Source organism: Oncorhynchus clarkii, chromosome 3 (assembly GCF_045791955.1).
Source record: "Oncorhynchus clarkii lewisi isolate Uvic-CL-2024 chromosome 3, UVic_Ocla_1.0, whole genome shotgun sequence".
In the NCBI taxonomy this organism is placed as follows: domain Eukaryota; kingdom Metazoa; phylum Chordata; class Actinopteri; order Salmoniformes; family Salmonidae; genus Oncorhynchus; species Oncorhynchus clarkii.
In genome coordinates this window covers 17058000-17072479 of record NC_092149.1, presented here as the reverse complement: position 1 = coordinate 17072479, position 14480 = coordinate 17058000, and the positions used below count along the sequence as shown (strand labels likewise).

Sequence of the window (14480 nt, the reverse complement as noted above, 5' to 3'; positions counted from 1 at the left end):
TTTCTTTAACGTAAACAACGGAACGACACAGGGCGGGGCCTACCTGAATTTGGCCAATAGAAACTCTCTCTTCGTTGCAAAATGCAACAGTTTTCAACTGTTTGGACTAATGATTACACCCCAGAAAGTGCATTTACGGAGCATAGCGGTTACAAACGGTTAAAGTAAACAAATTACGAATATATATATGAATATATATATTCAATTAATTATTAGAAAATGCACACCAAAGACAGCGATTCATAGTGTTCTTCTTGTGCTTGTCTTGACAATTGTAATGCTCCCCAATTAATGGCGAGTGAAGAAATTATGACTGGTCTAAAATCTAACATGTAATTTATATATATTTTAACTTGGCATTGAGGAGTTGAAAAAGTAGAGCAGTGCTTCCCAACCTTTTTCGGTTACTGTACCATCAACTGAATAGTACCCCTGGTTGGGAACCACATGTCGAGATACCCAAGGGCTCAACAACAGCATAAATACATCTCAAGCAACATTTTGGAAAAGTCAGCAATGCAGTTTGAAGATCTGACCCCTCAGACATACACACACAAAGGTAGATAGCAGACCAAGTTGATCATCTTGGTATGAAAAGAGATTTGAAAATAAAAAAATATAGCAGGTCCACATGATGTTATCACCAGTTGAATTGAGAGTGGATTCTTCTCACTGCCTGGCAGGCAAGCACCTTTAGCCTCTCGTCTTAATTCAGACAGCTAAGGAGTTGGAGTAGAGGTGTGTCAGCCTGTGGCAATTCAAGAACAATTTATGGAAGCCATTTCATTGTTGTTTCAGATTCCAGGGTTAGCAAACACATTATCATTATGGTGATATTAATATAGCATAACAATGATCCATTATTCAAAGCTTCCATTATTTTAAGTTTAAACAAAGAGGATCAAATGAGTGCAGTTTAATTTGGTTTTTAAACAGGTCTAAAGTAGATACAAAAACAAATTGCAAACCACACGGACATGGCGACAGTAAACTCCCACTACCGCAAATATACAGTACGTTTTGTGAAAATGCCCTAAAGACCGCTTGATGACTGACAGCGAATGTATCCAATCATTGCCTTCCAAAGTCACAAGGCCAGAGCGAAAGGCAGCGGAGTGTGCCGACAACAGGGGAACGATCCGCGGACAAACGATGTTTTTCGTGCACCGAAATGTTTCTCTGCCAGAAGGTTCACGATTTTAAAGTGTACTGTTCAATCAGTGCATTATTCACTTAAAGACGGAACGGAGAGTGCATTGTTGCTTTTGCGGAGCTTTGTGACTACCTCACGAGGGATTGTCCAACGACAGTAGATGAGAGGTAAGATTATTTTAACGGGAGGGGAAGGAAGGGCCTGTCGTGTCTACCGGAGACCTGCGGGGAAAAGTGGATAGCGCCGCCTGACGACCGCCTTGAGCCGGGGAGCCACAGTCAGGAGACAGCGGTGTCTCCGAAGAGGTCTCGGATATCCGAGAGAGCGCCGCCAACAGCTCGCCACATGAATGATAACACACAGGAAGCAATGTCGCAAGCTATCATGCTACACATGATCAGTTATGCAGCACTGTGGCTTCTATAAACTAAATGTCATGAATTATATGCCATATTTGAGTAGAAAAAATGCATGTAGTAATGCACATCCATTCTACCACCATTTGGCGCCTACATGCAGTTAGCTTCTGCTGCTTATTGCAGCTTCTAATTAGCGTGTAGCTAGCTATCAGCTCAATTTTCTATGACGATTTTATGGAACCATGCAATAGCTACAGGGCAATTCCATGATAACGGAATTATGCTGAGACTCAGATTTTTCACTTTAAAACGTCTTCTAAACAAAAAAACATTTACTGGAACAATAGTGTAGATGCGAATTTTGTTAACAGAATTGCGGTAAATCTCTTTTGGTTATTGAACTACAGATAGTGAAGTAACAGAATTACTGAAATGGAATTACATCGTGGGTCCCTGATCTGTACTACACAGAAGTGCATCATTTATGGTTATGAATGTCATTTTCTTTATTGTGATTCATATATATATATATATATATATATATGGGTATCATTCTACACACTGGCTATTATTCGAATGAGCTCCAACCCCAAACAAGACCAAATTTGGTTGGTCCGATCCGGACCAAATCTGAACCAATAATAGATGTCTATGTTTCACAAGTTTGGACATTACAGTAGAACACAATAGAGTACAGTACATTACTGTAAATATAGACTCTTAGCTTTCATTTGACACCCATTTTGAAATATTTTTTGTTATTCATTTTAATTGTATTTATTTAGCCCTTAGTTGACAGAGAACACATTCTCATTTACAGCAACGACCCGGGGAATAGTTACAGGGGTGATGAGTGAGCCAATTGGAAGCCGGGAATGATTAGGTGGCCATGGTTGTATGAGGGCCAGATTGAGATATGCTCCTATCAATTTCACATGTTGGTGCTCATGGCTCCTTTTACATGGAAATGACCTACATCATTGTAAACTAAAATAATGTCTATGGGCCAGTTGGGGATTGGGACAGGTGTTACCAAATAGCTGACAGACTACTGTATTTTGCTTTTTTTCAGGCTCCCTCTCTGTTGTCCTGACATCACAGAACATCATAGTGAGAGACCTGAGGAAAGAGGCTAGCTACTTTACAAATCATTGTTACTGGTTCAAGCCCTAAAACTCACAACACACTGTTTGCTCACAAACAGACTTCAAAGTCTTAAATTCAACCATCGAGGCACACTTGTATCAGGATCGTAACACAGAGATATAACTCAGACCAGGACAGGATACTTTTTCTCATTCATTGAATTGTGCTGACTAACACACACACACACACACACACACACACACACACACACACACACACACACACACACACACACACACACACACACACACACGACACGGTCCTACAAAAACCGCCTTGCAGTAATCATGGATGACCAGCAGGAGGACCCAGAGGGCATGTACGACGTGCAGCACCAGTACATGTGCAGCGAGTGCCACCAGCTCTTTAACACCCTAGAAGAAGTGCTGATGCACCAGCAGATCCACACAGGGCAGGAGGGAGAAGAGGGGGAGGCTGGGGAGGCCATGGCCATCCAGGGCATCTCAGAGTACGGGGACAGCCAGTATCAGTGCCTGGAGTGTGGTGCCCTCCTCAGGAACCCAGATGAACTGCTACTGCACCAGGAGCTGCACATGAGAGAGGCAGGGTTGGAGACAGAGGACCATGGTGAGAAGGAGGGGATGGTGGAGGACAGGAAAGGGTGGATATGTGTCTTGAAGAGGAGGGGGGGTGAAAGGTGGTGGTTTGTTTCAAGGATGAAAGGCAGAGGTTGTTTGAATGTAGAGGGGCTAGATAGCGAGACTCGCCTGCTGAACGTTGTGTTGTGTTCCCCAGAACTGTGTGAGGTGTTGGAGACAGATGAGGCAGGGACAGAGGGCCAGGTGTCGGGGCCTGTCCAGTACCAGTGTCTAGACTGCCTGGCCCTGTTTGACTCTCCAGAGGTGTGGCTGGCTCACAGACAGACTCACAGCAAGAGCAGCACACACAGTGCCACAGAGACTGTGAGTATTAAATACCAACACATTTCATCAGAAAACCCTTCATCAAAGGGCTTACAGGCTGGCGTTCTTTTGCGCAAAAGCAGACAGGCAGAATTAGGTGTTTCCTTTCTTGGCTCAAACTTCCTCCTTTCTCTCCCAGGAGTATGTGTTGCAGCCCGATGGTACTGTGACACCCTTGGTCAGTGTTCAGAACTTTGTCTTGAGTGAACAACAAGCCGGGGAGATCTTAGCACAGGTACTGTACACACTTCATGTCAAAAAGCTTTTTAAAACCAGTAACCAGTTATTCTCACTCAAACATGATCATGTCTGTGCCCCCCTCTCAGGTCCTGGCCCAACAACAACAACATCAGTCTGCCCCCCAGCCCTCGACCCCCTCCCGGGCCACCTTCCCACCCCCCGTCTCCCCCCTTCCCGGCTCGGCCACCATGCGTCTCCAGATCTGCAGTGCCCAGGCCCTGGCCGATGGCTCCAGTACCCCCGGCCTACGGCGCGCCAAGCTGCTGCCCCCTCTGCTCACTCCTCTAGGGGTGGGCTCGGTAGGAAAGCTGGGGGTCCCGGAGAACGGCCTCCAGAGACTGGAGGTGGTGCTGTCTGCTGTCCGGGAGGAGAAAGAGCAGCAGGGGGAGGTGGTGATCTTCCACCCCTATGAGTGCTCCGAGTGTGCCCTCCTCTTCCAGACCCCAGAGGACTTCCTGCAACACCAGGGGGAGCACTTCCTGGCCCAGGAGAAGGAGAGTGGTGAGGACGGGGTGATGATGGGATACGAGGAGGACAGAGGGAGGGAGGAGGAGAGAGAGGAGGAGAATGGGGGGAGGGTGGCAGAGGAGAGGGGGAAGGGAACGGGGAGACGCGCCCTGGCTAAAAGATCTAGAAACACACCACTATGCCTGCACTGCAGCCAATGCCAGCGTACCTTCACATCAGCCAATCGGCTGGCGGCACACAGGCGCGTGCACGAGCATGGCACATACGAGTGCCGGGAGTGCGACAAGGTGTTTAAGAAGGCGATGTCACTGCAGACACACATGCGCTCTCACTCCGGGGAGGCTCGGTATCTGTGTGTGGACTGTGGTCACGGCTTCAACACAGAGATGACCCTCATCATACACAGGTAGGTGCCTGACCAGACATCATGTTCTCATCAATCCCATCTCAAACCATCTCAATGTTTTCCTGTCTATAGCTTTTTGAATGCTATTGAAGGCTCTGAGACAAATCTTCTCTTCTCTTTTTATATCCGCCTCTCCCTACTTCTCTCTTCATCCCTCACATCATCCCTCGCTCCGTCCTGTAGGAAGTCTCACACAGCAGAGCCGCTCCACAGGTGTGAGCACTGTGCCAAGACCTTCACCAATATGACCAAGTTCCTGTACCACCGTAGAACACACACCAAAACAGCCACCACTACACCTACCCCCGTCGTCCTGGTAACCACGTTTTCTTTTTAAAAATGGTAATATTGTTCTTATAGTTCCAAATTTTAACTTGAGAAATGTTTTGTGCAAATCATCAATAAGAAATGTGTGCAAATGTTTTGTTTCTCTAGTTAAATTCAGTCCCATACCGGTCAATGTATGAGCATGTGTTTTGACGATGTCCTGTGCAGGTCCCAGCGGCCCCCAGGAGGATGTCCCTGTCAGCCCTGTCCATCCTTCAGAGAGCCCGGGCCCTTAGGGAGAGGGGTGAGGGCAGCCCCATGGAGGGGGACGAGGAGAACCTGATGGCCCCCCTTACTGAGGCTGAGATGGAGATAGGTGAGTCGGGGGAGGACACTGCCTCCAGCTCTCTGAGCAGGGCAGAGGGAGGAAAGGAAAACAGGGTGGATGTGGAGGGGACACCAGGGGGCAGTGGAGAGTCCCAACCGGGAGAACATACTGCTGATCCTGGTTCCTCTACTGACCCTAACCTTGATGGTCCCTGGGGCGCGTTCCCCTGCCCCTCCTGCCCTCAGGCTTTCCCCTCCCTGCTCCGCCTGGTCAAACACCGCCATACGGCCCACGTCTCCGAGCGACACTTCAAGTGCTCCGTGTGCACCAAGACCTTCAAGAAGCAGATGCACCTACGCAACCACCTGCGCACACACACCGGCGAGCGGCCCTTCCAGTGCTCAGACTGCGGCAAGACCTTCTCGTCCCTGGCCAACCTGTCTCGCCACAACCTCACCCACTCTGGCGTGCGCCCCTACCGCTGCGACATCTGCCACCGGACATTCACCCAGTCATCCAACCTCCGGCAGCACCGCCTACTCCATGCCAACCTCCCTCCCTGGCCCTGCCCGGACTGCCCCGCCACCTTCGTACGGCCGGCCAAGCTAGCCGCCCACCGCTACACTGTTCACCCGGGGGCCCCGGCCCCGTTCTCCTGCCTCCAATGCAAGGCTGGCTTTCTGCACAGGAGGAAGAGAGACCGCCACTGTCAGGAGGTCCACCCCACTGAGGCCCAGGCAGACAGAGAGGGTGGGTTAGAGAGCCAGCCCCAAGTGTACCCTGACGGGGAGCCCCTCTCAGAGCCCTCCACCTCGGAAGACACCGGGACCACCAGCATCATGAGAGGGGGCCTGGACTGCACTGTGTGTGGGAAGAAGCTCAACTCTGCAGCCAACTGGCGTCTGCATCAGCTGAGCCACGGCCTGGTTCCTAGTCGGTCCTGTGGTGGTGCAGTGGCCAGGGGTAAATCCCACCAGTGCCTAACCTGCGGTAAGCTGTTTGTCTCCTCCTCTGGCGTGACCTTGCATCAGCGCATCCACACAGGAGAGCGCCCCTTCCCCTGCAACCTGTGTGGCAAGCGCTTCCGGCAGAACACGCACCTGCGAGAGCACCTGCGCACACACACAGGGGAGCGGCCGTTCCGCTGCGAAATATGTGACAAGGGCTTTGTCCAGAGCATGCACCTGGCGGAGCACCGGCGTACGCACACAGGGGAGCGGCCCCACGCCTGTCTGGTGTGCGGCAAGGCCTTCAAGTCCTTCTCCAACCTGCGGAACCACAGGAAGACCCACGCACGTCAGCAGAGGCAGGAGGAGGTGGCTGCAGCACAGGTTGCCATGGAGACCAGCGCCGCCGTGGCGCTAGTGGAGGCATCTCAGGTGGAACTGGCCAATGGGCAGCCTCAGCTGATCCACATACAGACGTCGACCCTACAGCAGGTGAGGGGGAGGGGCTGGCGGGGTCTGTGTGCGGCTTCTGAGGGTGTGTTAGTCTGTAAATTTGAGAAAATATGTTCAAATGTTTTTCTCTAACATCCTCCATACAATGCTTCCTTTCCTATCCAGACCCAGGGTACTCCCACCATCATGTGTAATGAGTTTGGGGAGACCATCGCCATCATAGAGACCAGTGAGGGAGGAACCCTACCCCTGGCTGAGGCTATAGAGATCTACCACACAGCCCTGGAGAACAGTCTGGGGATGGACTCCATCTCTGTAGACAGTCTACAGCTCATCTAACAGTCTGGGGATGGACTCCATCTCTGTAGACAGTCTACAGCTCATCTAAAGGCCAGACAGAGACAACTCAGAACCATGACCGGACCATCAGATAACCCTCACAGAACCCTCACACGACGATCTAGATGTTCTGAGGGTCAAAGAGACACGACTCAGAACTATCACAGATCTGTCATAGAACCGTCAAACAAGCCTCACAGAGTTATCGACAGCTACCGAGAGCCAGTGAGAGGCTCAACTATCGGAGAACCATGACAGAACTACCTGTGTGGGCTGTGGGAGTGTACTGACTCTTGACTGGCAGAGATCATGTTTTACTGACTGTTATCCTATTGGGGTGAATGTATGGGGAGCAGTAGAAGATTAAACTGTGATCTAGTGAACTACAGGAGTGTAGGAACACTGGTCTGGTTGTCATTGTTGAGTATAAAAATGATTGTCTACAATTGCAGCAGGCAGGACAACAGTAGGTGTTCATTCACTCCTCCAGACCAAATGTGTTACAGACTCATGTTCAGAAAGACAGGGCAGAGCCGGTCAGTGGTGGTGGAGAGGTAGTTGTGACAGACGTGAATCGAGGGCCATTTCCTGTGTTTGTCATGTTCTTGACTGCCCATGGATGTTCATTCAGTGCTTGTCTGTAATATGTGATTTTTACTTTGAAAACAATGACTGTTCCTCTTTTTGCTGTGAACAGATAAATGAATGATTAAATGATATTTGATAATATGCTATGTGTGTTACTGTGTCTTGATACTGGACCCCATTCTCTCTCCTTTTGAAGAAAGGATTAAGCCCCGGGAAAATTAACATAAGGGCAAGCACTCACACTTTATATTGTTTTATGTGCAGTATTCTCCTTCTAAATACATGTCTCCATAAGAAATGTATGTCCTTGCATTCTCCCCAATGACTAAACTGTTTTTTTTTATGTGTGTGTGTGTATATATATACATATATACATACTACAGTTCAAAAGTTTGGGGTCACTTAGAAATGCCCTTGTTTTTAAAAGAAAAGCAAACGTTTTTGTCCATTAAAATTACATAATTGATCAGAAATACAGTGTAGACATTGTTAATGACTATTGTAGCTGGAAATGGCAGATATAAAAAAAATGGAATATCTACATAGGCGTACAGAGGCCCATTATCAGCAACCATCACTCCTGTGTTCCAATGGCACATCGTGTTAGATAATCCAAGTTTATAATTTTAAAAGGCTAATTGATCATTATACTTTTTTTTTTGCAATTATGTTAGTACAGCTGAAAATAGTTGTTCTAATTAAAGAAGCAATAAAACTGGCCTTCTTTAGACAAGTTGAGTATCTGGAGCATCAGTATTTGTGGGTTTGATTACAGGCTCAAAATGGCCAAAAACAAAGAACTTTCATCTGAAACCTGTCAGTCTATTCTTGTTCTGATTAATGAAGGTGATTCCATGTGATAAATTGCCAAGAAACTGAAGATCTCAAATCAATTTCCAGCTACGATAGTCATTTACAACATTAACAATGTCTACACTATATTTCTGATCAATTTGTTATTTTAATGTACAAAAAATGTGCTTTTCTTTCTAAAACATTTCTTACTGACTTTTGAATGGTAGTGGTTATATACTGAACAAAAATATAATTGCAACATGCAACAATTTTACTGAGTTGCAGTTCATATAAAGAATTAAATCCATTAGGCCCTAATCTATGGATTTCACATGACTGGGCAGGGGCGCAGCCATGGGTGGGCCTGGTAGGACATAGGCCCACCAACTGGGGAGCCATCCCCAGCTAATCAGAATGCATTTTTCCACACAAAAGGGATTTATTACAGACAGAGATACTTTTGTTTCATAAGCCATATGTGGAGGTCCTGGGATGGCATGGTTACACGTGGTCTGTGGTTGTGAGGCCAGTTAGTCATAATGCCAAATTCTCTAAAACAAAGTTGGAGGTGGCTTATAGTAGAGAAATGAACATTCAATTCTCAGGCAACAGCTGGTGGTGGACATTAGTACAGTCAGCATGCCGAATGCGCTCTCCCTCAACTTGAGACATCTGTGGCATTGTGTTGTGTGACACAACTGCACATTTTAGAGTGGACTTTTATTGTCCCCAGCTCAAGCTGCACCTGTGTAATGATCATGCTGTTTAATCAGCTTTTGATATGCCACATCTGTCAGGTGGATGGATTATCTTGGCAGAGGAGAAATGTAAACAAATATGTGCACAAAATGAGAGAAATCTAAGCTTTTTTTGCATATGGAACATTTCTGGGATATTTTATTTCAGCTCATGTAACCAACAATTTACATGTTGCATTTATATTTTTGTTCAGTATAGTTGGGCAATAATAACTAATCAATAACAGATGGTTCAGCTGTGTGGCACATTAAAAACGAGTGAAAAAAATTAACTTGAACATCTATCTATACTGAAAGATAGATAAACTTATATTATTCATAAATGTATATATTGCATACTGTATCTCAGTAAAACAAGGAGTAAACAAATGTTAATATTCATATTTATTATTCATTTGTACATTTTTGGAGTTTCACCTTGTGTAATGTCGTCTTTTAAAAGTCAATACAAGTCGGTTACACATTGTTCCTTAATATTATAGCGAGTCTTCTGACTACAGTAAATAATATGTACAACAACCAAGTCTTGCACAAAGACAACCAATATTATACCCTACCACTCTATATACTGCCCTGCCCCCTCCAGGCTTACCTCCTCCCACCCCAAAAAAGGCCTGGAGAGAACAGTAAGGGAGGAAGAAAGGAAGGAAAAGAGGTGGAAGGAGGAGGCTATAGAATCAAACTTACTAGCAGGGGAGTGAGAGAGAGCGGTATACAGGGTTGTCCAAAAACATACTTATTACACTTAAATGAATACAAATGTCAACCCTCTTCTTTTTGTTATCCCTCATTGAAATGAATAAAAATATTTGTCACCCCAGGTCCTTGCTGGGGCGAAGTGAGGGTGTTGAAAGGGAAGACAAAGAGAGGGAAAGAGGCACAGGTGAGGACCATCTCTTTCACACGTCCCATCCCATTTCCCCTCAAATAAGAAAACAGGTTGAGAGAGACAATCTAATGACATTGATACCAGCCCGTAGCAAGGATCAGGTCCACTATAACAATGAGAGGAGTAATATTAGTGACAGTAATACAATCATAACATAATGAACTGCAACGTTACCTGTGTTTGATAAAAAAAAAACACGTTTGTAGTCTTTAAAATAAAAAGTTAGATAATAAAACTGCTTGGCATTAGAAGTAATAGGCCTGTCAGCCTGACTCCTCTGGGTTCTCAACTGAAGTCTACAAATAGATAAAACATTGTTGCAGTGACCGAGTGAGAAATGTAGAGCCATGATGTGCCCATCGACTCATTCTCCCCGACTCCTTCCCTCATGGCGAGCGAATCAGACTAGCAGGAACGCTTGGTGCATCTTTACTGGCATCTTCTGTAGCCAATCATGGGAAGTGAGGGCGAGGTCCTAAACTCTCTCCAGTCCCCCTCACAGACCTGTCCTGAAGGTATGCTTCTATGATTCAAAGTAGAGAAAAATCTAACAATAAAACAAGGATCCTTCTGATCCCTCATCATCCAATGGCATCATCTCAAGCCAGTGGGGACCCAGCCCCCTAATGTCCAGCAGAAACAAATGAGTCAATGGGAGAATTAAGAGCCAGACCCTCTTCACCAGCCAATTAACTGATCTCGCTTCCCAAGCCCTCCATTTTCAAAAACAACAAAGTGAGTCCGGTTAGTCAGATAAATTACCTTCAAACAGTCCCACTACGTGATATGTTATTCAGTCTGAAATATGGGCCCTGCTCCAAGGCAATGGGTAACAGCTGGAGAGTTGTTATTGTATAGTCTATAGTCCACTGGCATCAATGGAAGCTTACAGGGATAATATTAATATTACGAACAAAGTGCTAATTCAAGTGTGGGTATTGGAGTTTGGGTTCATCAGCTGTGTGTCTGTCTGCCTGTCTGTCTGTGTGTGTGGCATTTTAAATGTAATTTTTTTTGGAGAGGGGGAATTACACTTAAAAAAATAACCTTTTAAGTTTTAAACAATTCCACCTCTCTGACACATTTTGCAAACACACACACACACACACACATCCTCTTTCTTTGTTTCTCCACTTGCTCTTTCTGACCTGGCTCTCTGGAGAAAGAGAGAGAGACAGGTCCAGATATGCACACAGACAGAAGGGTGTAGCTTCAACAAAATTAAGAAGAGGCGGGATTTGGGGAACTGGTCCATCGCTGATTGGTCAATCCAGCCTGTCAGCATCCTTCATCTAGAAGACTCCTGCGAATCCCTCAGCTCCTCTGGACTACCCTCCCTCTCTCGATCCGCCTCCTCTCCCAATGGCTCCGCCCCTCCTCCTGTCCCTTCCCCTGATTGGGCGCCAGACGGTCCGGGGAGCGTGGAAGCCTCGTTGGTCTCAGAGGGGACGGCAGTCTGCATGATCTTCTGTCGGACCTCCCTGATCTTCAGCTGCAGACACACCTTGGTGGGGAAGATGTCTGAGTAGCGTGCCTGGAAGGCTGCCGTGGCCTGGGCTGGAGAGCGGACAGGAGAAGGAGGAAGACAGAGAGGAAGTGTTGATTATTGTTGTTTGACTAGGAATGTAGAAAAAAACAAATTTTGCTGGATGGGGAGGACTTTGTGTGTGCACATGTATACGCTCTGTAAATGAGAGTGAGAGTAGGGCCTATGTACAGTACCAGTCAAAAGTTTGGACACCTACTCATTACAGGGTTTTTATTTATTTTTTACTATTTTCTACATTGTAGAATAATAGTGAAGACATCAAAACTATGAAATAACACATATGGAATCATGCAGTAACCAAAAATGTGTAGAGGTGGTATATAGAAGATTTGGTAAAAAACCAAGTCCATATAATGGCAAGAACAGCTCAAATAAGCAAAGAGAAACGACCGTCCATCATTACTTTAAGACATGAAGATCAGTCAATCTGGAAAACGTCAAGAACAGTCGTGCAGTCGAAAAAAACATCAAGCTCTATGATAAACTGGCTCTCATGAGGACCGCTACAGGAAAGGAAGACCCAGAGTTACCTCTGCTGCAGAGGATAAGTTCATTAGAGTTACCAGCCTCAGAAATTGCAGGCCAAATAAATGCTTCGGAGTTCAAGTAACAGACACATCTCAACATCAACTGTTCAGAGGAGACTGTGTGAATCAGGCCTTCATGGTCGAATTGCTGCAAAGAAACCAATACTAAAGGACAGCAATAAGAAGAAGAGACTTGCTTGGGCCAAGAAACACGAGCAATGGACATTAGACCGGAGGAAATCTGTCCTTTGGTCTGATGAGTCCAAACTTGAGATTTTTGGTTCCAACCGCTGTGTCTTTGTGAGACGCAGAGTAGGTGAACGGATGATCTCAGCATGTGTGGTTCCCACCGTGAAGCATGGAGGAGGTTTGATGGTGCATTGCTGGTGACACTGGCAGTGATTTATTTAGAATTCAAGGCAGGCACACTTAACCAGCATGGCTACCACAGCATTCTGCAGCGATACGCCATCAAATCTGGTTAACGATTAGTGGGACTATCATTTGTTTTTCAACAGGACAATGAACCAACACACCTCCAGGCTGTGTAAGAGCTATATGAACAAGAAGGTGAGTGATGGAGTGCTGCATCAGATGACCTGGCCTCCACAATCACCTGACTTCAAACCAATTGAGATGGTTTGGGATGAGTTGGACCGCAGAGTTAAGGAGAAGCAGCCAACGAGTGCTCAGCATTTGTGGGAGCTCCTTCAAGACTGTTGGAAAAGCATTCCAGGTGAAGCTGGTTGAGAGAATGTCAAGAGTGCGCAAAGCTGTCATCAAGGAAAAGGGTTTCTATTTGAAGAGTCTATTTTGATTTGTTTAACACTTTTTTGGTTACTATTTGATTCCATACGTGTTATTTCATAGTTTTGATGTCTTCATTATTATTCTACAATGTATAAAATAGTAAAAACAAAGAAAAACCCTTGAATGAGTAGGTATGTCCAAACCTTTGACTGGTACTGTATATAAAAATATATATGCAAGCGTGTGTCTGTACTGACCTGAGGGGAAGAAGCCATGCTCCTGGAAGAGCTGCATGACGAGGGCTCGTCTCTGGTCCAGGGTGCGTCTCAGAGAGGAGTAGGGCACCTTGTCAAACTCCAGCTCCCCCAGGATGTCCTCTCCTTCAGCTCCTGTCCCTGTCCCGGACCCTGGAGGGGGACACACAGACGGGGGGGCTGACAAACACACACACTGGTTAGTATTTTATATAAAACATTTGTGTAAACATGGTAAATAGATTTTAGGATTTGGGAGAGCAGTTTTAGCAGTTAAATATACAGTACAATTGGAAAGTATTCAGACCTCTAGACTTTTTCCAGTTGTTGCATTAGTCTTATTCTAAAATGGATTACATTGTTTTTATCCCTCATCAATCTACACACAATACTCCATAATGACAAAGCAAAACGTTTGCAAATTTAAATATCACATATACATAAGTATTCAGACCCTTTACTCAGCATTTTGTTGAAATACCTTTGGCAGCGATTACAGCCTCGAGTCTTCTTGGGCATGATGCTACAAGCTTGGCACACCTGTATTTGGGGAGTTTTTCCTATTCCCCTCAAGCTGTCAGGTTGGATGGGGAGCGTTGCTGCACAGCTATTTTCAAGTCTCTCCAGAGATGTCAGATTGAGTGCAAGTCCGGGCTCTGGCTGGGCCACTCAAGGACATTCAGAGACTTGCACCGAAGCCACTCCTGCATTGTCTTGGCTGTATGCTTAGTGCCGTTGTCCTGTTGTCCTGGAAGGTGAACCGTCGCCCAAGACCGAGGTCCTGAGTGCTCTGGAGTAGGTTTTCATCAAGGATCTCTCTGTTCTTTGCCTCGATTCTGACGAGTCTCCCAGTCCCTGCCGCTTAAAACATCCCCACAGCATGATGTTGCCACCACCATGCTTCACTGTAGGGATGGTGCCAGGTTTCCTCCAGACGTGACGCTTGGCATTCCCTATCTGGTCTGAGTGTCTTCAGGTGTTTTTTTGGCAAACTCCAAGTGGGCGGTCATGTGCCTTTTACTGAGGAGTGGCTTCCGTCTGGCCACTCTACCATAAAGGTCTGATTGGTGGAGTGCTGCAGAGATAGTTGTCCTTCTGGAAGGTTCTCCCATCTCCATAGAGGAACTATGAAGCTCTGTCAGAGTGACCATCAGGTTCTTGGTCACCTCCCTGACCAAGGGCCTTCTTCCCTGATTGCTCAGTTTGGCCGTGCGGCCAGCTCTAGGAAGAGTCTTGGTGGTTCCAAACTTATTCCATTTAAGAATGATGGAGGCCACTGTGTTCTTGGGGACCTTCAATGCTGCAGACATTTTTTGGCACCCTTCCCCAGATCTGTGCCTC

General features: G+C 46.3%; 2 protein-coding genes across 3 annotated transcripts in view; one reads left to right on the top strand and one right to left on the bottom strand.

Annotated features, from left to right (window-relative positions):
- Nucleotides 1-930: 930 nt before the first annotated feature.
- LOC139389679 (zinc finger protein 574-like) lies at nucleotides 931-7834 on the top strand. The gene is made up of 8 exons (XM_071136565.1): nucleotides 931-1320; nucleotides 2585-3246; nucleotides 3415-3581; nucleotides 3721-3816; nucleotides 3908-4695; nucleotides 4879-5011; nucleotides 5191-6729; nucleotides 6856-7834. The coding sequence occupies exons 2-8, from the start codon at nucleotides 2946-2948 to the stop codon at nucleotides 7027-7029; spliced, it is 3198 nt and encodes a 1065-aa protein (XP_070992666.1). The 5' UTR covers nucleotides 931-1320; nucleotides 2585-2945; the 3' UTR covers nucleotides 7030-7834.
- A 1705-nt stretch (nucleotides 7835-9539) lies between these two features.
- The window catches only part of LOC139389665 (protein capicua homolog), a 53496-nt gene continuing 48555 nt past the window's right edge, over nucleotides 9540-14480 (bottom strand). For both annotated transcript variants that reach the window (XM_071136546.1, XM_071136554.1), the window contains exons 19-20: nucleotides 13143-13319; nucleotides 9540-11616 (exon numbers count right to left, since the gene is read on the bottom strand). In XM_071136546.1, coding sequence (XP_070992647.1) covers nucleotides 11348-11616; nucleotides 13143-13319 — 446 coding nt within the window. In that variant the 3' untranslated portion in view covers nucleotides 9540-11347. The remainder of the gene's footprint in view (nucleotides 11617-13142; nucleotides 13320-14480) is intronic.

Bases quoted from the DNA above. Each gene is read 5' to 3' on its own strand.
- LOC139389679 (XM_071136565.1), top strand. From the start codon at position 2,946: ATGGATGACCAGCAGGAGGACCCAGAGGGCATGTACGACGTGCAGCAC. The intron at 3,582-3,720 runs GTGAGTATTAAA...TTTCTCTCCCAG, and splicing joins CACACAGTGCCACAGAGACT to GAGTATGTGTTGCAGCCCGA. The intron at 4,696-4,878 runs GTAGGTGCCTGA...TCCGTCCTGTAG, and splicing joins ATGACCCTCATCATACACAG to GAAGTCTCACACAGCAGAGC.